Genomic DNA, 22,047 nt, shown 5'->3' on the forward strand with positions numbered 1-22,047 from the left:
GGAAATGGGGTATTTCAGTAATGAAAGAGGGAATAAGCAGAGCACATCAGTACACCATTTGAAAGCAAGCACTTGAATTAATGGTTCAAACACCTCAGGAACAGCATTTGGAGTGATAAAGGCTTTCTGAGCCTGTCAGACTTTATACCCTTTTTGTACATTCAGCTGAGGAGGCAGCAGAGGGCTGTGGTTTGGGAGGGAAGTGGCAATGTTCTTAAGCTCTTTTAGTTGTGAAGTTAAGAAACTAAAGAGGTAACAAGTGACTTCCTGAGCTGTGAAAGAGCCCCTCTGGATTCAAAACATAACGAAGGTAATCCCACTATGTTACTTCTGTTCATAACTAATAAAGTTCAAGTTCTTCAATGTCCAAACCTACCATCAAGTGCTGAAGGAGGGCCACAGTGTGAAGCCCCTTAAATGTCACTGGACACAGGAAGCTTTGACACTGTTAAGCTGAGAACAAGAAACCTCTATCTAATGCTGTGAGTTTAGAGCATCTCAGATTGCTGCTGCTGCTTGGAAGAGTCCTGCACTTCAGGACTGGTGGGAAACCTCTGAGCAGCCTTTGCTGGGTCACTTGGGCCTGTTCTCTTTGCTTTTGAAGGCTGTGACCCTTGGGGAAAGAGCAGCAGTCACTGCGGGTTCTTATCCCAAATGCCTCCATGCTGGATTAGATGGGATGTGTTTAGTCCCAATGTCCAAGAATAAAGAGAAGCCTGTTCTATGGCTCAGCTGCCACCCTCTGATGAGTTGCTTTCACTCAGGTTGAAAAATAACCCTTAAGCCACTACAGGTAAAGAGCTCTTGTGTTTAATAAGTAACTTTTAGCTAGTACACAGTAGGCTGAAGGGTGCAGAGGGGGTTTGAGTTACTTGTTTGGTGCATGCTGTGTCTGGATGAGGGAATATTGAAGTTCAGGTGGAGTTTGCTCCGATGTCCTTGCTCTGGACACTGCAAGGAGTGCAGTGCATGCAGAGGAAGAAAGCCTAGAGGCAGTATTGTACTGACATCCCCATTCTCCAGCCTTACTAAACTCAAACTAAAGGGCATTTCAGTCTGATGCATCATCGCTGTTTACCTTTTACAGTTTAAAAGTGGAAGTGCAGCCTGTTTCCATCACAGCGTGAGGCTCCTTGGGGTTATCCAAGAGCCTCATTTCTTCAAACCCATGGGTTAGATGTTTATTTCCACCAAGAGAGTATCGTGTAATCATTGCTTCTGACACAAGCTGCCACGGGCTATTTGAAGCCTTTCTAACCTTTGTTTTAACAGCTGCTCTGTTTCATTTAAATCACTAGGGGAATCTGTATTTATATACCTTAGTAGGATGCCCTCATAACCCAGTGAACTCACTGTGAGGTTACCTGAAGCATCCCTTTCAAAAGCAATAGCTAGTCAGCCATCAACCTGCATACTTTTAACAGTGGATCTGCATTTTCCAAACGCCTTGGTGCAGTTTTTAGGTAAATACACATCCTTTATTACTTACTCTTCACGTGGCAAACCTGAACCACAGAAACTACAGCAAAGTCAATGTAGATTTGGCTTTTGTGCCTGCATGGCATGAGTTCTTGCAGGATGAATCACTCTCTGGATGTAAGCATCTCCTCCTGTGGACTATAAAAAGAAACCTGGATGAGTAGCTCGAATTTGGGCTTTTAATGATTTAATTCAGGGATGACACATCCTATGTCAAGTGACCCATTCGATGTGGTTTAACCCATCTGAGCATGGATTCATCTTGTATATGGCATCCTGCGCTGAGGCCTCAAACCTGCTGCGTCAGAGGTAAATCTTTTCAGAAGCAATTTGTTTCCTTATGTCTAGGAGCATTCAATTTGCTAAGCCTTCCATCCACATCCTCTAACATTACTTTTGCTCACTCTCCTCCAGGCTGCAAGACCTGGAGCAAAGTAACTCACCTCTCAGCTCAAAGGGCCCTGAGGCCAAAATGTGCTGCTCTTTCAGAGCTCCAGGATCGGGTGGTTTTACAAGAGTTAACAAGGACCTGCAAAGATGCTGGCATAGTCTGAAACTGGGTGAGTGCTTTTAATGCCTTCTGGTGTCATTCTGAATGCATTTTTGGCAACAGGGGAGGATTTATCAGTTTGTGCTTGGGGAAGCACTGGCTACTTGCTATTTACAACACATACATGCCAAAATATGCTTCTAGATGTAGACAAATAGGGCTGCTCGAACTGTTTGCCACTGAGGACTTTAAAACTGCTTAACCAAGCTGCTTGTGAACCTGTGGTGAGAACTGTTCCTGCATTCTCAGTTATACAGTGAAATTTGGGGCATGGGCTGACAGTCAGAAGCCCTTGAGTCACTGCAGCTTTAGGGATCTCCCTTTGCACTGCTTTGCTCCTCTAAGGAAGTAAGTTCAGCTTGACAGCTTCATGACAAGCAGTAAGTTATTAAGCTGGTGCATTGAGGTTTGCTTTTCATGGTGTTCCTGTACTGCAAGTGCACTTTCAACTGGGGTTGTAACTGTGACCAAGAGCCCCCAGTCACAGGGATGAGTCCTTTGTAATTAGAAAGCCAAGTTTGTGTTTGATAGGGAACCACTGTTCTGGTTGATTCTTCACAAGGGCTTTCTTCTCTCAGCAGTAGATGGGCTGCAAGGTAAGGCAGGGCTCCCAGCATCTCCCTGCCATGCAGTGGGAGGAATTGTGGGCTCTCCTTCATCCCATGGACACCCCTTCCTTACCCCACCAGCAACAAATGTCTGAGCTTCAGAGATCTGGTAGAAGAGCCTGGTATGTCAGAGCTTACCAATTGTTCATGGAGTGAGGGACATCTTTGGATGTTAGGAAAACTCACTCAAAGTAAGGACACCTTAATGCTAGGATGGATTGTCTTGAGAAGAGGGGAGTCCCTGGACAATGATCCTGCTTTTGGGGTGCAGAATGGACTTAGGCAGTGTTTCAGCCTGCTACCTCATCCCAGAGAGGTCCAGCATCCTCTAGGAGAGCACATACTGCTTCTCACCTCTCACACGTGTGAATGTGTGGGTGATTCCACTGCCAGTTTTCCTGCTTGAGGGTAGTAAACACCTTACCAGCATGTGCAGTCTCACCGAACCCCACTAGAGGGGTAGCTGGAAAGACATCAGGCAGTTTGTTGTCTGAAAGACACCAGGAACTGGACCATAAACCAGCAAACCCCTCACTACATACCCACATCCTTGTCCTCTGCACCACTGCAATGGGGGAAATAAGAGGAATAAGTGAAAAGTCACAGCTGCAGAGCTTCTGTTTGCTTGTTTTAAACAGCTGAAGGGACACCAACACTGAAGCTGAGCTTCCTTTTCTGGGGGGAGACTGGTGGGCACGGGTCAGCTCTACTTGTTGGTAATAAACCACGCAGAAATGGGCAATTCATGGCCTAAGCTCTTTAGCCAATCATTTGCAGCTCGTTAGACAGACAGGACCTTAACTGACTTGGAATCTTGGGTGTGCCTGAGCGTGCAGCCAGGTTTCAGAACACACAGTGCCACAAACCAGGCAAGCCAGCCTGTCCACCTTGGTGCACTTACAGCCTAGCTGATTCAGAGCTCACAACAAGAGGTTCTCTGCTTTCCCAAGCCACAGGAGAGCTCAAGAAAGAGACCCTTTGCTTCACCTCATGCCCTTATCCACAGGATGGAGCTGGTCACTAGTTGATCTCGGGGGGGCACAGCCCAAGTCATGTTTGGAAGCAGGACTCTCACCCCAGAGAGGTTTGGCATCAAAGGGGTAAATTCCCATGCAAACTCCACAGTAATCCTTGCCCAGCTCTCTTTCACCACCTCTGCTCTGCCTCCAAGCAGCATGTGGCCAATCGAGGGCAGCTCACTGCACTTTTACACCTCCCCATTCTCCCAAGGCCAGTAATTATTCTCCTTGCATTGCAGATGAAGGGGCTGAATCACGCCAGGAGAGCTTCCCTCGGGCTTCCAGAGCAGGAAGAGCAATCCCAGTGCAGATCCTCAGTGGGGCAGTACCCAACGTTCACCTTTTGCTGCCGTTTCAGCTGGAAACCACAGAGCTTCTGGGTGACATTTCCCTCTCCTCCCACTGAATCAGCCTTTTCTTTACCCTTTGGAATGCAAGGTAACAGGACACCCTGTGAGGTTTTATCTCTCTCCCAATCTCTTGTGCTGCTGCGGGGAGTTGTCGGACCGGATTGAGCCTTTTAGCTGCAGACCTCGGGTGGTTTCGGGGTTGTCCGGCAGGAATCTGGGTGGGAGGGCACAGTCGCTGAAACCTCAGTGTAGGAGTCACACCGAGAAGCGAATCCTTGGGACACACAGCAGGGAGGAAAAGCCCTTGGCACCGCTGAGTCTGAATCCGGCCCTTCGCTGCCGTGGGGATGGTGGGTGCTCCTTGGCTGAGCTAGGATTACTGGGAACTGCCTCCACCAGGAGACTTTTCCCCTCATCCCTTATGAAAGCAGCTACATTTTCCCTTCTCCCACGTGGATGGCGTTCCCAAGGCTGGGAGCTGATGTGGAAGTACCCTGCTTGCTCCAACAGCGGTTGCTGCTCCTGCAGCTGATCCCTGGCTCCTGTGGGACTCTCCTGGGGGTCAAGGAAGTTTAGCTCTTGTGACCTGTATACAAAGACTGCCTTGGTTCTCAGGTTTCAGCTCTCTCCTTCCTCCTAAAGGCGTGTTGAACCTCCACTTGCTGCCCTCCTAATGCCGTTGTGGCCACTCTGATACGAGGAGAAAACGTTAGGAGGAGGAGGTGACAGCTTCCATTGAATCGACTGATACCAGTGGGGAGAAACAGAGGCTTCCTTGCTGACTGCTGCCACTGCACGTGGGTAAGTGCTTGCTCTTTATGCTTCAGCTGCATCTTTCTTCACCTCAGCATCCTTCAGTCAGGCCACAGAGACACATGGAAGCGTCTTACCACAAAAGGACATGGCACGCTGCTTACTGGGAGCTCTTGCTTTGATGGTTTGGGATGTATGGTGCCCTGAAGTCAATCACTGTGCTTTGGCAGCAGAGAAGCACGAATCCTGTCATTTAGGGCTCTAAACCAGCTGCCTCCCAGCTATATAGTAGTTTATATTTAGCATGTGTATTGCTTGCTTTCTTCCCCCACGGGGATTGCATCCCCTTGTTCAAAGAGCCAGTTGGGCTAATGAATTAGTGTGTAAAATCATTCCAGTGGCTGGAATGGCAGGAAAACCTGGGCATCCACAGCTCTGCGTGAAGCCAGGAGCTGTGGATCTTTACAAGAGCCTCCTTAGGCCTCAAAGGGTGAGTCTGCACCTTGCCTTCATTAGGCACATCCCAGAGCAGACGTGTTTGCCTGGCAGAGATGAGTTTATTACGCTGAAGAGGAGAAATGTGCAGAAACAAAGCACTCGGAGAGGCTGCTTTGTTCCTCAAGTACACTGCTTCACGGGGGTGATGGAGTCAGCTTGGAGCACCTACAGTCACCCAGGCAGGGAGTGGCTGCAAAAGCAGAGCTGGGCAGGGTTGGGCATCAGCAGGAGGGCCGAGAGCAGCTCCTGACATCAGCCAGCAGGGTTGGTTTCAGCAGGCTGACTAACAAACACCTTTGGAAGGGGAATACCTGCAATCCAGAGGTGCTTGTGCTGTGTGAGCAGGGGGGGTTCTGGGAGCTGCAGAGGGAGCAGGGGAGGAGGTGGTAAAAGACCTTAGGTTGTGGTTTTCCACCTAGAGAGAAAACAGCAGGAGCAGAGGCCTGATGCTGCCTCTTGCTTCCCCAGACACCCACAAACCTGGGCTCTGCAGGAGCAAAGGGAAACAAAGGTAACCCAGCACCTCCCTGTGGGGTGGGAATGGTGGGCAGCTCCTGTTGCACCAGAACAGAGCTCTTGGGGAATGGAAGTGTTCAGGTCCAAGGCTGGATCAATGGGTGCAAAGAGGGATCAGCAGTGGGATGGGCAGGATTCAGATTGACAGGCATATTGTGTGCTGACACACTGTCACATGTAAGCCAGACATGGGAAGAGCCTTTCCAACACAGGTAACAGTGGTCCAGCTGTTTTAATCTTGATTCAGTCCTAAGAAACCTGAATACTGGAGCAGGAGGAAGTCTTTCCAAGAAGGGAATGATGGAGTGAGGCTGTGTCAGAAGGCAGGTTTGCTTAAAGGCTCTTTGAAACCTGCATTAGACCATTCTCCTTTTCCATTCCTACATTAGACCATTCCCATTCCATTCTCTTTTTTCTTCTCTGAATGGCACCGTTTAATATTAGACCCAGGGGCTATTGCTGATTGTTTTTACTACATGCCCTGTTGGCAAGGGGAATGGCTTGAACCTGCCAGAGGGGAGACTCAGATGAGCTCTTAGGCAGAAGCTCTGCCCTGTGAGGGTGCTGTAGCCAAACGGAGAGCAGGTTTTACACTGGGATAAAGGGAATATGTGCTCTCTTTGCAGCAGGGTTTCATGGCATTGTGGTTGTTTTCACCCGAGAGGGGATCAGACCTCGGGTACCCTTAACCTGTAGCATCAGCAGTGGCACCACGCAGCTTTCTGTGCGCGAAGCACATGGCCAAAGGGTCCCTGCGCTTGCTTTAGGGCACGGCTTCCCGATGCTCCCCTCCTGCGGAGCGGGAGAGGCGGGCGCTGCACCGGCACACAGGAGGGGACACGGGATGCTTCCGGCTTCCCGCACCTGCCCGGGGCACAGAGAGGAGGAGCCGGGCACAGCGCCGAGGCCATGGCGGCCTGAGCCCGCACAGCACCGCCTCGCCATGGAGCGGGGCCCCGCCGCCTCCGGCATGAGGTACAGCACCCAGGCGCAGGTGAGCACGGGGGGGGTGAGCCTATGGGCGGCTCAGCATCCCTCGGGATGCAGGCGGCATTCCCGGCTGCCCCTTCGCCGTCCATTGGGGTCTGGAGAACCCGTCTGGGCGCTTTGCCTGCTTCGGGAGCACAGGGAAAGGGGAAGTCAGTGCCTCGATGTGACTACCGCCGGGTCCAATCTCGGCTGAAGCGGGGCACTGGGATGTGAGTAAAGACAAACTGCGTGGAGGGTGTTCAGCAACAGAGCCAACTAAACCTGTTCGAGCGTCAGGGCTTTGGGGCTTCACCATTGATGTGTTATCAGCGTGCTTTGAGACTTGAGTGAGCTTAAACCGTGGTCCTGCTGGCTGAAGGTCCCGCAGGGGATTTGGGTTGCACCCCGAAGCCTGTTCTGTGCCACGGAGCTGCTTTCAAGCTGGGATTTGAGGTTAATGCAGCACAGCAGGGCACTGCAGCTCGTGTGAGCCTTAGTCCTTAATGGCAAAAGAGCACCCATCAACAAGAGAAAGCTTCCCTTGCCTCCTGCCCTGCCGTCTGCGTGTGCCAGGGCTACAAGGGAGCAGGAAGGGGATGCTCTCACTGATGCAGTTCCAGCTCCTTGTTCCCTTCCAGGGCAGGGTGACACCGCTGTGGCAGTGTGTTCTTCTCTGCCTGGCTGGTTCTCTTGGCATAAACTGGGTGGTTTATGGCAGGGCTGAGTGCTCGGGCAGGTCCCTTCGTGCGCATCCATTTGTGTCCCTGCAGCAGTTCAAGTGATGCTGCTCTGATCCAGGACTTCCCTGCCCTTCCTGCTAGGAAAAAGCCTGAGGAATTTGTTCCTCCTGGACCAGCTGTTGCTGGACTTGGCTCCCTATAAAGATGGAGTGAACGTGAGTTGTTTTACAGTGACTATGCCCCTCCTCGGGCACAGGGAGGGGAAGCCTCTCCTCTTCCTAGGAAAGGTGCAGAGCTTCTCTCTCAGGTGCCCTACTGCTCGGGCCAGTTTGGCTGCTGTTGGTGCCAAGGGATAAGGAAGGCAGGATGAGGAAAAGGCTGAGGCTGATCCAGAGTGCACCAGACCTTTGCTCAGCAAACAAAGGATCACTTGGTAAAGCCACCAAAGGGAGCAGGGAGAGTGTTCCCCAGGGCATGGCTGTGGGGAAGGTGGCAGAGCAAAGGTTCTTGCCTTGCCTAGGGCACAAGGTGCCGTTTCCATCCATCTTAAAGGCCTTTTCCAACCTAGTTCAGTCCGTATTTCCATGCTGGGATTCATTCATAGGGATGGGTTTGCCAGAGAAAGGCAAGGGATGTTTTTGTTATTCAAGCAGGACTTTCTGTACCAGGAAAGATGCAGGATGCTGCTTGTTTCCCTTGTGCTCTTGGCACATCGTGTGTGTTAGAGGGAGGAATTTCATGGCTTACAGCTACACGAATGAGGCCTTTAGGGCAGTGTTATTGCCCTTTCCTCCTCAAATTGCTAAGGCTTGACTGTAGAAGTCTGTTCAACAGAGCTAGAACTGGAAGCGTGGGCACTCTGCCTCGAGCCCAGCCCGTGTGCCCTATGCAAACATGAACTTCAGTTTCTTCTGCCATAAACCTAAAGGAATCTGGTTTCTCGTGTGACTCAGGACGGTCACAAGGCAAACCAATGCTCCGGAGGAGTGAGCTGGGAACTGGTGTGTGAAACAGGGGGGGTGTGACTTGGATCTTTCACTCTTGCACTTGCCCTCTGTGTCTGGAAGGTAACAGCCTGGAGGACTTCGTGTCTGTTTCCTGCTCCCTAAGCTCTGATGCCATCATTGGATGGGGACATTGCCCTTAAGATGGAACTGAAGACACTGGCCAAGGTTCTTTGAGTGTTTTACTGCTTGTGTTGGGGCAACACAGCGGGAGCACACCTTAAGGAAACTGAGCTCTTACACATGCTGTTCACATAGGTTTGTTATCAACAATAAGAGATTATTATCAGGTCTCTTCCTTCAGTACAATTGATCAAGAGCTGTGTACTTGAGCTACTTGGGTGAAGCGAGCTGATGCTGTACACACCATGTGTCCATCTGTTCCTCATAGGAAACAGGCTACTTCCCCTTATTCCAGCACCCCAAAGCTGCTGTTGGCTTTTGGTATGATCAGGTGTTGAAATACAGCTTTTTAGGCTCTCTCTGCACTGCCTTGATATCAGAGGCGTGCTGGGCTAGGTGATAGGTTGATGGGTTTCGTTCCTCACATTCCTCCTGTGCTGTTTGCTTTAGTTTGTATTGAAAGCCACCCGAGGTGTGGCTGGAGGAGGAGAGGTGGGAATTGCCTCTTGGACACACAGGCTGGGTGTAACTACTCAGCAAGAGTCTAACCACTTAGTCCAATGGCTCTGCTTCAGCTCAGCTTTGCATGTGATGGGCTCTTGTTGTACATTAGTGGCAGATAGCGGGTCTTTAGCATTGAGGTTGTCTTCTCTTCCCCTCTGTGATCTGTACAGCTCTGGCCCTGAGTCCTGTGTCAGACCAGGAAAGAGTCTGGAATGTGGTAAAGGTCGAGGGAAGCAGTTGGCTCTCATAGCTGCCTGGTGCTGGACAAACAGCAGTGATAAGGGATGGGTAACGCTGATGGCCAGGAGCCCAGTCCTTCTGTGGGTCAGGGTCCAGTGACCCAGATGCTGTTTGGGAGGAGACAGGAGCAGTGAGGGCTTTTGGTCCCTGAGACCCAACCCGCAGCCAAGGCAGAAACCAGCCTTTTGGGGGGAGATGCTGATCCCGGATGCTTTGCCTGCATCCCAGAAACCTCTCTTCAGCATCTTAGCCTCCCTGTGGACCCCCGTTTGCAGGAGGATCTGGGGTGCACCCCCAATCCCGAGCTGGCTGTGGCAGGTCCCACCGTGTGCTGCTGAACTTCCTGCTGTCAGAATTAGTCACTGCAGCTGGTTTGGCCAGTCTGCTGCCTAAAAATACATGGTGTGATGGGCTCCCAAGGAGGAGGAGTGGGGAGCTCTGCTTGCCAGGGCTCCTCTCTGAGCTTTCTGCATGCAGACACCTCCAGATCAAGCTGTGCATGCTCCTTTTCCATGTCTCCCCATGGGATCGGTGTTCCAGGGGGAGCTGAGGCATGGAAGAAGCAGGGTAATGCATTTCTGACCCTTTCACTTGATTGGCATGTGCTTGCCCTGCTGCAGCAGCCACGCCAAGCAGGCTGACGCTGTGACCAGGGCGTCCGACAGCCCCATGGTGATGATGCTGAGTGAGGAGCAGCAGGAGGAAGTCGCTGGAGCTGTGACTAAGGCAAGGGGAACATCAGGGAAGGTTTTGTGTGTCTGGTGTTTGTTGGAGGAGTTTCTTTGGGGAGGGTGAGACAGAGCCTGAGTCACGTTGGGATGGAGGCCGTTCCGTAGGGAACCACAGACTGGTTTGGGTTGGAAGGGACCTTCAAGCTCCTCTGGTGGTACCTTCCACTGGAGCAGCTTGCTCCAAGCCCCTGTGTCCAACCTGGCCTTGAGCACTGCCAGGGATGGGGCAGCCACAGCTTCTCTGGGCACCCTCACTGGGAAAAGCTGCCTTATATCCAACCTGAACTTGCCCTGTTTCACTATAACCCCTTCAGATCCTCTCTGGTTGTGATGGGCTGTTAAGCACCTGCAAAGGGAAGCATGGACCGTGCTGCCTGGGCACAGACAAATCTGGTACCAAGGTCCAACGGGAGCTTTTTTGTGCTGAGTGTGGGCAGGGGAGATTCAGCCTCTTACTCAGATGCTGGGACATGGGGCTTCATGCGAAACCATCCCAGCAGGACCTGACTCAGCATTCCTATAGTGCCTGGGGGATGCTTCAGATCCTTTGCTTCGGAGCCAGAGGAGAGCTTGCAGTGCTTACCCAGAGTGACACACAGCAGTGCTTCAATGATGGTCAGGGTTGGATGGTGGGGATAAGGGGAGAGGATGGGAAAGGAGGAGATCCAGAGTGAAACAGGGAGGGAAACCTCTTTGAATCCAGTTCCTGCCTGCCTCTCAGCACTGTTATTACAGGAGTGATAGCAAAAATCACCTCACCCCATGCTCATGGTGTCACTGCCACCTCAGATGTGGAGCAGGCTCTTGCTGGCAAAGGTGTGCTGTAATCTCCCATAGGTTTAAGCATCCTTTGTTCCCAAGAAGAGGAACTAAAGAAGGGTCAAATGGTGAGCATTCCTTGAGTTCCATGCAGGAGCTGTGTTTGTATGGTGGAGGTGGAGGGGTTTTCCTTCCACTGTTCAGTTCCTCCCATCGAGTTTTCTCTCTGCAAAGACACAGCCTTTAGCTCAAAGAGGATGTTCCAATGCAGCAGCCACAGCCAGCATCTCCTGCTTGCAGCTCAGCCCTGCCTTTTGCCCGGTGAATCCCAATGTCGGGAATTCTGTGGATGCTGGAAGGGAAGGAAATCCTTTCTGCTAACAGCAGGCACGCGTTGGGAAGGCTGCAAGCAGCAGAGGGTTGATGCTTGTGAGGTGTGTGGCTGGTTTCTTCTCTTTGGGGTGATTCCTGCATGATTTGGGAGGCAGATGCTGCTTCAAACCTGCAGGCAATTTGATTGAAGAGTCCTTGATTTAGGATGTCTGTATTTAAGCTTTATTTTGTGAGTGTTCTGATTGGAAGCTTCCTTGGGTTGAGTTTTGCCTGTATGATCATGGGTGCCAAGCAGGAATCAGAGCATCCCCAGGGGATTTAGTCCTCCTTTCTGGGAGGGGAAAACAGGGAGGGTGAAGCATCCTCATGGTTTGGGGCAGTTTGCAGCAGGCAGAGAGCCCCTTTGGAGGCACAAGGAAGCAGAAGATGCGGGGAGACCTTCCTCTTCCTCACCTGGGGCGGTGGGAGCTGTCTGCTGCGGGTAGCATCCCTCCTTCCTGCCTTCATTAGGCTTGTCCTGAGGGCCTGGCTGGTCGGGAATGCCTCCAGTGCTCATCCCAGTGCTTCGGCTTCCTTTAGTGGGTGTTTGTGCTGCAGAGGGAGTAACCCCAAGCTGAAACAAGGGCGGGCTGTATCTGTGCAGGAGGCAGGCGAGCAGGGGGGGGTGTAAAGGGAGGAAGTAGCTGGGTTTGTGCACAGGGAGGCTCTGCGTGCTGTGACACACCTACCCCACAGCCAGCCCTCCGCAGGGGTGCATTTTTGCCTGCAGTTTCATCTGAGATCCTGGTGCTTGTGGGTTTGTGACTTACCCACGGTCACGGGGCAGCGCCTGCGTTGGTTTGTGCTGCTGGCCTGCATGAAGCCCACAAAGGAACCTGGTGTGAGTGGGACAGCAAAGCAAAAACCCTCAGGGTTTGTGCTGCTGTGGGGTGGCTGCGGGGCTGCTGATGCTGAAGGCACGTGGGGAGCTCTCGGTGTTGTGGGGAGCCACCACAGACGGGTGGAATCCTGCCAAGGACCTTTAAGAGCATCACGCCCGGGCGTTGGGTGCACGTCTCCAAAGCAGGCTTTGGGATCAACCTTCCCCCATCCCTTTTGTCTCCTCTCCCAGGACATGAATGGCCTGGAGGAAGGGGTGGAGTTCCTCCCTGCCATGAACTCCAAGAAGATGGAGAAGCGCGGCCCAAAGCGGAGGGTGGTCGTCGCCGCCGTCATTGGCATCCTAATCCCTGTGTCCGTTGTCATCGGCCTCTTGGTTTGGCACTTCCAATGTAAGTGTGTGTGGGGGTGCCCTGTCTAGCTTTGGGAACTTGGACACAGCATTCCCACCCCTCTATCCCAATTGCTGTCACTGGGGAGCTGCTGTACCGCAGCCCCAGCTCATTCCCCTTCCTGACTGGGAACCCTTGTCTTTCCAGACAGGAGTGTCCCCGTCAGGAAGGTTTTCAATGGCCACCTGAGGGTTCTGAACTGGGAATTCCTTGATGCTTATGAGAACTCCAGCTCTCCAGAGTTCATCATGCTGGCCAAGAAGGTGAAGAGCACGGTAAGAGGCTTCTTGCATCCTTCCTCCTGCGAGCAGGACTTGTCCCTCGTGCCCCATGTCCATGGGGACCTTGCATGTAGGAATGGGTGGAGATTTAGGTGGGAGGGTGTCCCATTGCCTTTCCCTTCAGCTTGGGGTGTTCCTTGTGCTTCCCCCTTGTTCTTCCTCTCTTTGGCCCTGCAGCCAGGGATGCTGGGGATGTGCCCTGGTTTTCCATAGCGGGCTTGAAGCTCTGTCCATCCTTCCCTCACTTCCAGATGTGCTGAACTCCTTCCTTTAAACCTTCCAGGTGGAGGATATCTACCGGGCCCATGGAGATATTGGCCCTTACCATAAGGAGACCGTGATAACCGCCTTCAGGTGGGTGTTTTGTGCTGTCTGGGAGTGGAGGGAGGGCAGTGCTGGGATGGAGGCACCGCAGCGTTCACCCTCAGTGAACCAGGAAAGGGTGGGCACTGCCTCAAATGCCTGTTGCTTTCTGCCACTGTGTGCTGAGGGTGAACCGCAGTGGGTGGTGCCTGGCAGCTTTGATGGGGACTTCCCTGGCTGCCATGGTTTGCTTAACTTCCCATTGAGACTCTCCCTTCCCTGGGGCCGGCCTCCAAAAACACCTCTGCAAGAAGGAGGCCCCTTCTTCTCCTGATTGCTGAGCCCTCCTCACCTCTCACCCCATCCTTGCAGCGAAGGCAGCATCATTGCCTACTACTGGTCCGAGTTCCTTGTCCCCAAGTACCGGGAGGAGAGCCTGGACCGGGCCATGGCCGACAAGCAGAGCCTGGTGCAGAAGCTGAACGCGCGCCTGCGGAACCCCGTGCTGCAGGTGGAGTCGGTCGTGGCTTTCCGTGAGTGCTGGCTCTGCTGTCCCTGGGGATGGGGGTCCTTGGGTGCCTTTGGGGACCACTCCAAAGGGGGTGTGTAAGGACCTGGCTTTGATGGGCATGGACCCGCTCCCCTTTGCTCCAACACTGTGTTCTCTGGGATTCCCTGTATTCCCCTGGGCAGCTTGCAGGGCCAGACCCACAAGCAAAGCCAAGCCTGGAGAAGAAAAGGCTTGGGGGGGACCTTATTGCTCCCTACAACTGCCTGACAGGAGGATGGAGCCAGGTCTGCTCCCAAGGAACAAGGGATGGGACAAGGAAACGGCCTCAAGCTGCACCAGGACAGGTTTAGATGGAGCTGAGGAGCAATTCCTGTCCCAAAGGGTGCTCAGGCATTGGAAGTGCTGGAGTCACCATCCCTGCAAGTGTTCCCAACCCATGTAGATGAGGCCCTCAGTGCCATGGGTTAGTGGTGGCCTTGGCAGTGCTGGGGAATGATTGGAATCAACGATCTTAAAGGCCTTTTCCAACCTGGTTGATTCTCTGCTTCAATGTGGGTCCCAGGGACAATGTCAGCTTTGCACCCAGGGGCTTCCAGAGCCCAAAGGTTGACAGTACCTCTGTTTTCTCTTGCAGCTGCAGACACCAGCATAGCTTACTCCTCTCGGGACAGTAAGTACAGCTCTTCTGCAGTCTCATAGTGGCCTCTTTGGGGTGGTGGTTTTCCTTTGTGGGCTGGGGAAGGGCCTGAAGAGAGGTGCAATGTGTGCTGCTTGGAGCTGGTTTGGGGTCAGACTGCCCAGAGAAGCTGTGGCTGCCCCATCCCTGGCAGTGCTCAAGGCCAGGTTGGACATAGGGGCTTGGAGCAAGCTGCTCCAGTGGAAGGTGTCCCTGGATGTTGGAACTGGATGAGCATTAAGGTCCCTTCAATGCAAACCAGGCTGGGGTTCCCCAGTGACTCACTTTGCAGATGGAGGTGGATAAGCTGCCCAGGGACAGCCTGCAGGCAGAGGAGGAACTGCATGTGCTGCTCTTCAGGGCAAGGCAAGGCAGAGCCTCCTCATCTGCCTGCTCAACCCTTCCCTGCTCCCTGCAGGTATCTGCACGTTTGCCCTCCACGCCAAGGAAGGGGAGGTCACCACCTTCACCACCCCGGGCTTCCCCAACAGCCCCTACCCCAACAACGCCCTCTGCTACTGGACCCTGAGGGCAGACACCAACTCCATCATCAGCCTGACCTTCAGGACGCTGGAGCTGGAGCCGTGCACGGATGGCAGCGACTACATCAAGGTGTACAACTCCCTGAGCCCCGTGGAGCCCCACACGTTGGTCAGGTGAGGGGTCCCAGCAGGGTGATGCTGAGGAGTGCTGCGGGTACCCGAGCTCCTGGCGATGGGTGCTGCTCTGTGCAGCCTAATGGATTCTGTCCTGGATTTCTATCTAGGCTCTGTGGGAATTACGCCCCTTCCTACAACCTGACCTTCCTGTCCTCCCAGAACGTCATGCTCGTCGCGTTGGTTACCAACAAGGAGGGCAGATACCCTGGCTTCAAGGCCGAGTTCTTCCAGCTCCCAAAGATGAAAGGTGAGCAGAGCAGTGAGGGATGTGCCAGGGATGCTCTGGGAGCGGGTCACATCTTAGCTCTTGGAGCTGCTATAACCATATCCCTGGGGAGGCCAAGATAAGGCTTAGGTGGGATTAGATGCGCAGATAGATGGCTTAACCCCATTCTCCTCTCTCCTTTTGAGCACTTCTCTCTGCAGAGATTGATTTAACCTTGTTAGAGACCCTTCCCTCCCTTCCTACCCCGGGTGACAGCCCCAAGGCTTGGGAGAACCAATCTCTAACCTGTTTCCACCTTCCTGCCTATCTTCTAGCCTGCGGTGGGGTTCTGAGAGGAGAGAGCGGCACCTTCACCACCCCCTATTACCCAGCACACTACCCCCCAGCCATAGACTGTGTGTGGAGCATCGAGGTAAGATGGGATCCTCTCCTTGCCTTACTATCATAGAATCACAGAATAGTTTGGGTTGGAAAGGACCTTAAGATCATCAAGTTCCAACCCCCCTGCCATGGGCAGGGACACCTCACTCTAAACCATATTACCCAAGGCCTTGAGCACTGCCAGGGATGAAGCATCAAATGAGCTTGGCTATGTGGAATGTGCTGCTTGGGTCTGACTTGGAGGCTTAGGAGCCGGTGCAGAGGGTGGCTTTTGGGAAGGTATTTTCCTACTGGGGCATGTCTCAGCTTTCTGTGCTCCCCCCAAACACAGCCCTTCTCCCATGAAGCTTATTCCCAGCTCATCCTGGCTTCCTTTGGCAGGTTCCTTCCAGGAAGAACGTGAAGGTGCGATTCAACATGTTCTTTGTGCTGGAGCCTGGGATCCCGGTCAGCTCCTGCACCAAGGACTACGTGCAGATCAACAGCACCAGGTAGGTGTCAGATGCTCAGTTACGTGGCAACTTGTGCTCCCCTTAAGCTTGTGGCTGGGATAGGGATGGGATGAGCGCTGGGGTCTGACCTGTGCTTGTAGCTCCATGCCCCGTGGGGAGAAGGGAGCTCCTTGCTCCATCGTGAGCGGCCCAAACCTTCTGTCAGTGGCAGCAAAACGCAGCTCCTGCATCCTTGAGGTGCAGCAGTTTGTGATGGAATCCTCCCCACGCTCTCCCTGCTGCCCCTTGGCTCTGATGTTTGGGGCACAGAAGCTTTGACCTGCAGCAGCTCACTCCCCTTTGCTGTCTCTCCCTGCAGGTACTGTGGGGAGCGATCCCAGTTTGTGGTGACCAGTACCAGTAACAGGATAGAGGTCCGGTTCCACTCGGACCAGTCCTACACAGACACCGGCTTCTCTGCTGAGTACCTGTCCTATGACTCCAGCGATTGTGAGTTGAAACCCTGGGGTTGGTGAAGGGGAATAGATCCGGAGGCTGTCCCTCCTCTGTGCTGATGCTGCCCTTTAGATGGGGAATCGTGTTATTCCAGGGGGAAAATCCCCCCTTGTACTCCTGCTGCGTTCTGGAAACGCTGTGTTTGAAGGCTACACTCCATAGGGAATGTGGTGTCCTGTGGGGAGGGCACATGGGGGATGGCTGGAAGGTTTATGGGTTGCCTCATCCCTTTCCATCCCTTGCAGCCTGCCCTGGGCAGTTCACCTGCAACACGGGGCGCTGCATTGACCGGAGCATGCGCTGCGATGGGTGGATGGACTGCGTGGATGGCAGCGACGAGAGATCCTGCAGTGAGTCTGTGCTTGGGGTCTGCGTGGGGCAGCTGGGGCTTGGCACTGGGATGCCTTATCCTGGGAGGCACTGGGTGTGGGGTCAGTTTGGGATCCTATCCCAAAGGCCAGGTTGGACACAGGGGCTTAGAGCAACCTGTCTCTGCCTGTGGAACTGGATGAGCTTTAAGGTCCCTTCCAACACAAACCAGGCTGGGGTTTTCTGGGATCTCCCTCCCTTTCCAGTCCTTCCCAACTGGGAATGTGTTTTTCTATCACCAGTATGGGTTTGGCTGAGCTCTCCAGGCAGTTTTATTCACCAGGACAGTGTAAATCCCTTGCTATAGCCTAACCTATCCCTACCCCTTTGCAGCCTGCACGGAGCAGCAGTTCAGGTGCCAGAACGGTTGGTGCAAGCCCAAGTTCTGGGTGTGTGACAACGTGAACGACTGCGGTGACAACAGCGACGAGCTGCAGTGCAGTGAGTAACTCACCCCGAGGGCAGGAGGAGGGGGGCAGCAAGGGAGGCTCACACAATGGGGTGCCGTGGGGCTGGGTGCTGGCTCTCAGAAGCTGCTCCCCTCTCCAGGCTGCGCTGCCGACAGCTTCAAGTGCACCAATGGGAAGTGCGTCCCCAACGCAAGCCAGTGCGATGGCAAAGACGACTGCGGGGATGGGAGCGATGAGGGCAGCTGTGGGAAAGGTGAGGAGGGCCCCTGGGCACAGAGCCCTGGAGTCAGGGCATCCACAGGGTCAGAAAACACCTTTAGGATCATTGATTCCAACCACTCCCCAGCACTGCCAAGGCCACCACTAACCCATGGCACTGAGGGGGTGTGAACACTTGCAGGGATGGTGACTCCCTGTTCCAATGCCTGAGCACCCTCTGGGGCAGGAATTATTCCTCAGCTCCACCTAAACCTGCCCTGGTGCAGCTTGAGGCCGGTTCCTCTTGTCCCATCCCTTGTTCCGTGGGAGCAGACCTGGCTCCATCCTCCTGTCAGGCAGTTGGAGGCAGCGACCAGGTCCCCCCTGAGCCTTCTCTTCTCCAGACTGAACCCCCCAGGTCCCTCAGCCATTCCCCATCACACTTGGGCTCCATTGCCCTTCTCTGGCCCCACTCCACCACCTCAATGTCTCTCTTGTAATGAGGCGCCCAGAGCTGAACACAGGATTCAAAGGGATGGGCAGAAGAGGTGAAAGGGGTCCCCAGAACCAGAACTAACCCCTTCATGCTGCCCATAGCAGTTAAGGTGACAGTCGCCTGCAAGGAATACACCTACAAGTGCCGCAATGGGCGCTGCATCAGCAAACAGAACCCAGAGTGTGATGGGGAGCAGGACTGCGAGGACAATTCCGATGAGGACAACTGCAGTGAGTAGCTTGGGGAAAGGGGGACATGGGTTTAGGACGACATGAGTCTGAAGGGAGCATTCAAGGGCACCTTGGCCAGGCTTGGAGCACCCCACTCTAATGGAAGAGCCCATCCCTATGGGGAATGGGGATACCCAGGGAGTAACGGAGTGCCCCCTGTGCTGCCCCACAGACTGCGGGCTCCGCTCCTACACGAGGAGGTCTCGGATCGTCGGTGGGCAGAACTCGGATGTGGGGGAGTGGCCATGGCAGGTCAGCCTCCACGTCCGGGGCCAGGGCCACATCTGCGGTGCCTCGCTGGTCTCCGAGAGCTGGCTGGTGTCGGCGGCGCATTGCTTCCTGCAGCTGCAGGGCATCAGGTGCGTGGGTTGTGATTCCATCCGGGAAGATCCCGATCCGTGTGTGAGATGGAGACAGGCTGAGAACATTGGGGGTGTTCTGCTCTGAGGTCTGCATGCGGCTTCCAGTGTCTGAAATGGGCTGCAAGGGTGCTGGAGGGGGGCTCTTCATCAGGGACTGGAGCAGTGGGACAAGGGGTGATGGGTTCAAACTGAAACAGGGGAAGCTCTTCCCTGTGAGGGTGCTGAGGTGCTGGCACAGGGTGCCCAGGGAAGCTGTGGCTGCCCCATCCCTGGCAGTGTTCATGGACACCGGGGCTTGGAGCAAGCTGCTCCAGTGGAAGGTGTCCCTGCTCCGTGGTTGGAGCTGGATGACCTTTAAGGTCCCTTCCAACCCAACCCATTCCATGTTCCCTGTGGCTCGCAGATACTCAGACCCCAGCCTGTGGACTGCCTACCTGGGCCTGACAGACCAAGGCGACCTCAGCAACACCAACGTGCAGATGCGGAAGATCAAGCGCATCATCTCCCACCCCTACTTCAACGACTACACCTACGACTACGACATCGCTGTGATGGAGCTGCAGACCCCCGTCACCTTCTCCTCTTTCGTCCAGCCCATCTGCCTGCCTGACACCACACACAGCTTCCCTGTGGGCAAGGACCTGTGGGTCACCGGGTGGGGAGCGACGGCGGAAGGAGGTGAGGGATGGAGTCGATGCGTTTTCATACATAGGTTTGATGTGGAGTCTGAATTGTATCCTTAAATCCCTCTTAATGGTGGGTAGGGCACAGCCTCTTAGGAGGCTTTCCCCTCTGTGTCTGAATCCTGGTTGGTTTGGGGTCTGTTTTCTTGTGGATCAGTTGAATTGGTCATGGCATCAAATCTGAGTGGGTAAGCACAGTTGATTTGATTCTTAGGCTTGCAGCAGTCATTAGTCTGTTACAATGCAATGAAAATGACTGAAGGAGGTGTTAGAGGTGCTTGAATGTCTTTACATAGCACTTAAAGAGAAAGTCAGGAGGGGCTCAGATACTGATACAGGAACAAAGTAAAAGTGCAGAAGTCTCTCAGGCACCAAAATGCTTTTGGTCCCAAACTTGGAAATGTCAAGCTCTAAACCAGGAAGAGCCAAAAACCAGATCCATTCCTCTGTCAGTCTTATGTGGATAATAAGTACTGTGGAATGGTATTGATAGAGCACAATATAAAGGTGCCTTAGCATCACCATGCTGGTAAAGGACAGTGGTGTTCTTTATGCAGGCACGGTTTAGTGGGGTAAAGGTTGGACTTGATGATCTTCAAGGTCTCTTCCAACCTGGTTGGTTCTGTGATGCTATGTGCAACTCTGGGGACAAGGGGGATCACCTGGACACAGTGTAAATGCACTTGGCTTACCTTGAGCCTGGAATCAAAGCAGATTCCCTTAGGAGCACACCATGTTCCTGGTGGGAAAACGGAGCAAGTGCAGTGTTGCGATGGGGTTGGGTGGTTGGGAGACGGGATGGGAGGGACCACGGGCACACGCTTCTCCTCATGGTTCTCCATCCTCCTCCTGCTCCCGGCAGGCAGCGGTGCCTCCATCCTGCAGAAGGCTGAGATCCGGCTCATCAACCAGACCGTGTGCAACCAGCTGCTGACCGACCAGCTCACGCCACGCATGATGTGCGTGGGGATCCTCACCGGCGGCGTGGACGCCTGTCAGGTAGGAACCGGGCTGCTTGCTCAGCCCTCGCTAGCACGGCACTTCCATAGCAGACACCTCCATGTGCATCCACCTGGATGCCCAGTGGGATGCAGGACTGGGTCTCAAAGCCACCACATCATTGCTGTTACCAGAGGCTTGGTTAGTTCTGTAGTCTGCTCTTATTACTGTGAATAGGCAACAAGTCTACCTGGATCCCCAATGGAATGGTCTCAAAACCACCATATCAGTTCATTGGTTACCAGAGGCTTGGTTAGTTCTGTAGTCTGCTCTTATTACTGTGAATAGGCAACAAGTCTACCTGGATACCCAATGGGATGCACAAAACCTACCACATCAGTTCATTGCTGTTTTGTAGTCTGCTATTACTGTGAATAGGCAACAAGTCTGCCTGGATACCCAATGGGATGCACAAAACCTACCACATCAGTTCATTGCTGTTTTGTAGTCTGCTATTACTGTGAATAGGCAACAAGTCTGCCTGGATACCCAATGGGATGCAAACTAGGTCTCAAAACCATGTTTGTTGCTGTTATGAGCCTTGGTTACGTAGGCTGCTTTAGTTCTATTACTTTGAATAGGCAACAAGTCTACCTGGATACCCAATGGAATGCGACTTGGGTCTCAAAAACCATTGCTGTTACCAGAGGCTTTAGTTCTGTAGCCTGTTACTGTGAATAGGCAACAAGTCTACCTGGATACCCAGTGGGATGCGCTCAAAACCATGTTTGTTGCTGAGCCTTGGTTAGGTAGGCTGCTTGTTTAGCTCTGTAATCTGGTATTTGAATAGGCAACAAGTCTGCCTGGATCCCCAGTGGGATGCTCTCAAAACCACCACATCAGTTCATTGCTGTTACCAGAGGCTTGTTTAGTTCTGTAGTCTGCTCTCATTACTGTGAATAGGCAACAAGTCCATCTGGAAACCCATTGGAATGCAGGACTTGGTCTCAAAACCACCACACCAGTTCATTGCTCTTAGCAAGGCAGGCTGTTTAGTTCTGCAGTCTGCTCTTAGTACATTGAATAGGCAATAACTCCACATGGATACCCAATGGAATGCAGGACTTACGCTCTGGAGGCAGCAATGAACTGGAGCAGTGGTTTTGAGGCTTACTTAGGTGGAGGGTAGGCTGCTTGTTTAGTGCTTTAGTCTGCTCTTACGACCCTAATTAATGGTAGTACTTTGCTATGAATAGCCCCTGTTGCCACAGTCCAGTCTGTTTCAGGTTTATGCACTGTATTTCATGGGAAGGGCTCACTTGGGATTGATTATGGGTGGAACGATTGGTTATGGCTCAGGTATGGTGCTTCATTGTGACACCTTGCATTAGGACACCCTTGGTGCTTACACTGCCCCTTTGTTTCCCCATGCAGGGGGACTCAGGAGGGCCCTTGGTCAGCGTGGAGCCCAGCAGCCGCATGTTCCTGGCTGGAGTGGTGAGCTGGGGTGATGGCTGTGCACAAAGGAACAAGCCTGGGGTGTACAGCCGCCTCACGAGCCTGCGGGACTGGATCCAGCAGCAGACCGGCCTCTAAGGACACACAGACACACACAGGGCCCTGTGTGGGCACCTCTTGGGCTGGGCCATGCACATCCAGCCTCGACTGTGAACTTGAACCCTCCCTCTACCTCGCGCCGAGTCATCGTCCCACCTCCCAGCTTAGGTTGGACTAGGACAGACTGGAGGTTGTGGATGAGTTGAGCGCAGCTCCGATGGACAATGGGGTAGGAGCAATGGATAGACAAAAATCAATGAGAATTAAATTAAAAAGGAAAGAAAACAAGGAAAAGAAACCACTTTGTAGGGGAAAACGGCACTGGGACAGGTTCAGAATCAGCTTCTCAGGATAAGCCCTGCGTTGCTTTCCAAACAGCCGTCCGCAGCCCTTGCTGTTGGGTTAGAGCATGGTGTCACTCACCCAACAGCA

At 53.3% G+C, this 22,047-nt stretch overlaps 2 protein-coding genes across 5 annotated transcripts in view; one reads left to right on the top strand and one right to left on the bottom strand.

Moving 5' to 3' along the window:
- ZBTB44 (zinc finger and BTB domain containing 44) overlaps window positions 1–22,047 on the bottom strand; it is a 398,215-nt gene that overhangs the window by 329,223 nt on the left and 46,945 nt on the right. The window lies entirely within an intron of this gene.
- Window positions 3,991–21,777, top strand: ST14 (ST14 transmembrane serine protease matriptase). 4 transcript variants are annotated; one of them, XM_061368573.1, is made up of 20 exons: window positions 3,991–4,094; window positions 4,649–4,807; window positions 12,228–12,387; window positions 12,535–12,662; window positions 12,952–13,022; window positions 13,344–13,504; window positions 14,117–14,152; window positions 14,577–14,814; window positions 14,925–15,064; window positions 15,358–15,455; window positions 15,806–15,915; window positions 16,235–16,365; window positions 16,617–16,721; window positions 17,074–17,181; window positions 17,290–17,403; window positions 17,946–18,074; window positions 18,247–18,433; window positions 18,840–19,114; window positions 19,982–20,118; window positions 21,493–21,777. In XM_061368573.1, exons 3-20 carry the CDS (start codon window positions 12,231–12,233, stop codon window positions 21,652–21,654), a joined length of 2,487 nt encoding a protein of 828 aa, XP_061224557.1. In that variant the 5' UTR covers window positions 3,991–4,094; window positions 4,649–4,807; window positions 12,228–12,230; the 3' UTR covers window positions 21,655–21,777. The 4 variants fall into 4 exon arrangements, with proteins under 4 accessions (XP_061224557.1, XP_061224558.1, XP_061224556.1 ...); XM_061368574.1 differs by having other exon boundaries at window positions 4,091–4,193; XM_061368572.1 differs by lacking the exon at window positions 3,991–4,094 and adding an exon at window positions 4,218–4,356.

The sequence above is a fragment of the Neopsephotus bourkii genome, unplaced genomic scaffold (assembly GCF_033783945.1).
Source record: "Neopsephotus bourkii isolate Nb327-2 ecotype Australia unplaced genomic scaffold, CSIRO-AGI_Nbou_v1 NB_1433, whole genome shotgun sequence".
Classification (NCBI taxonomy): domain Eukaryota; kingdom Metazoa; phylum Chordata; class Aves; order Psittaciformes; family Psittacidae; genus Neopsephotus; species Neopsephotus bourkii.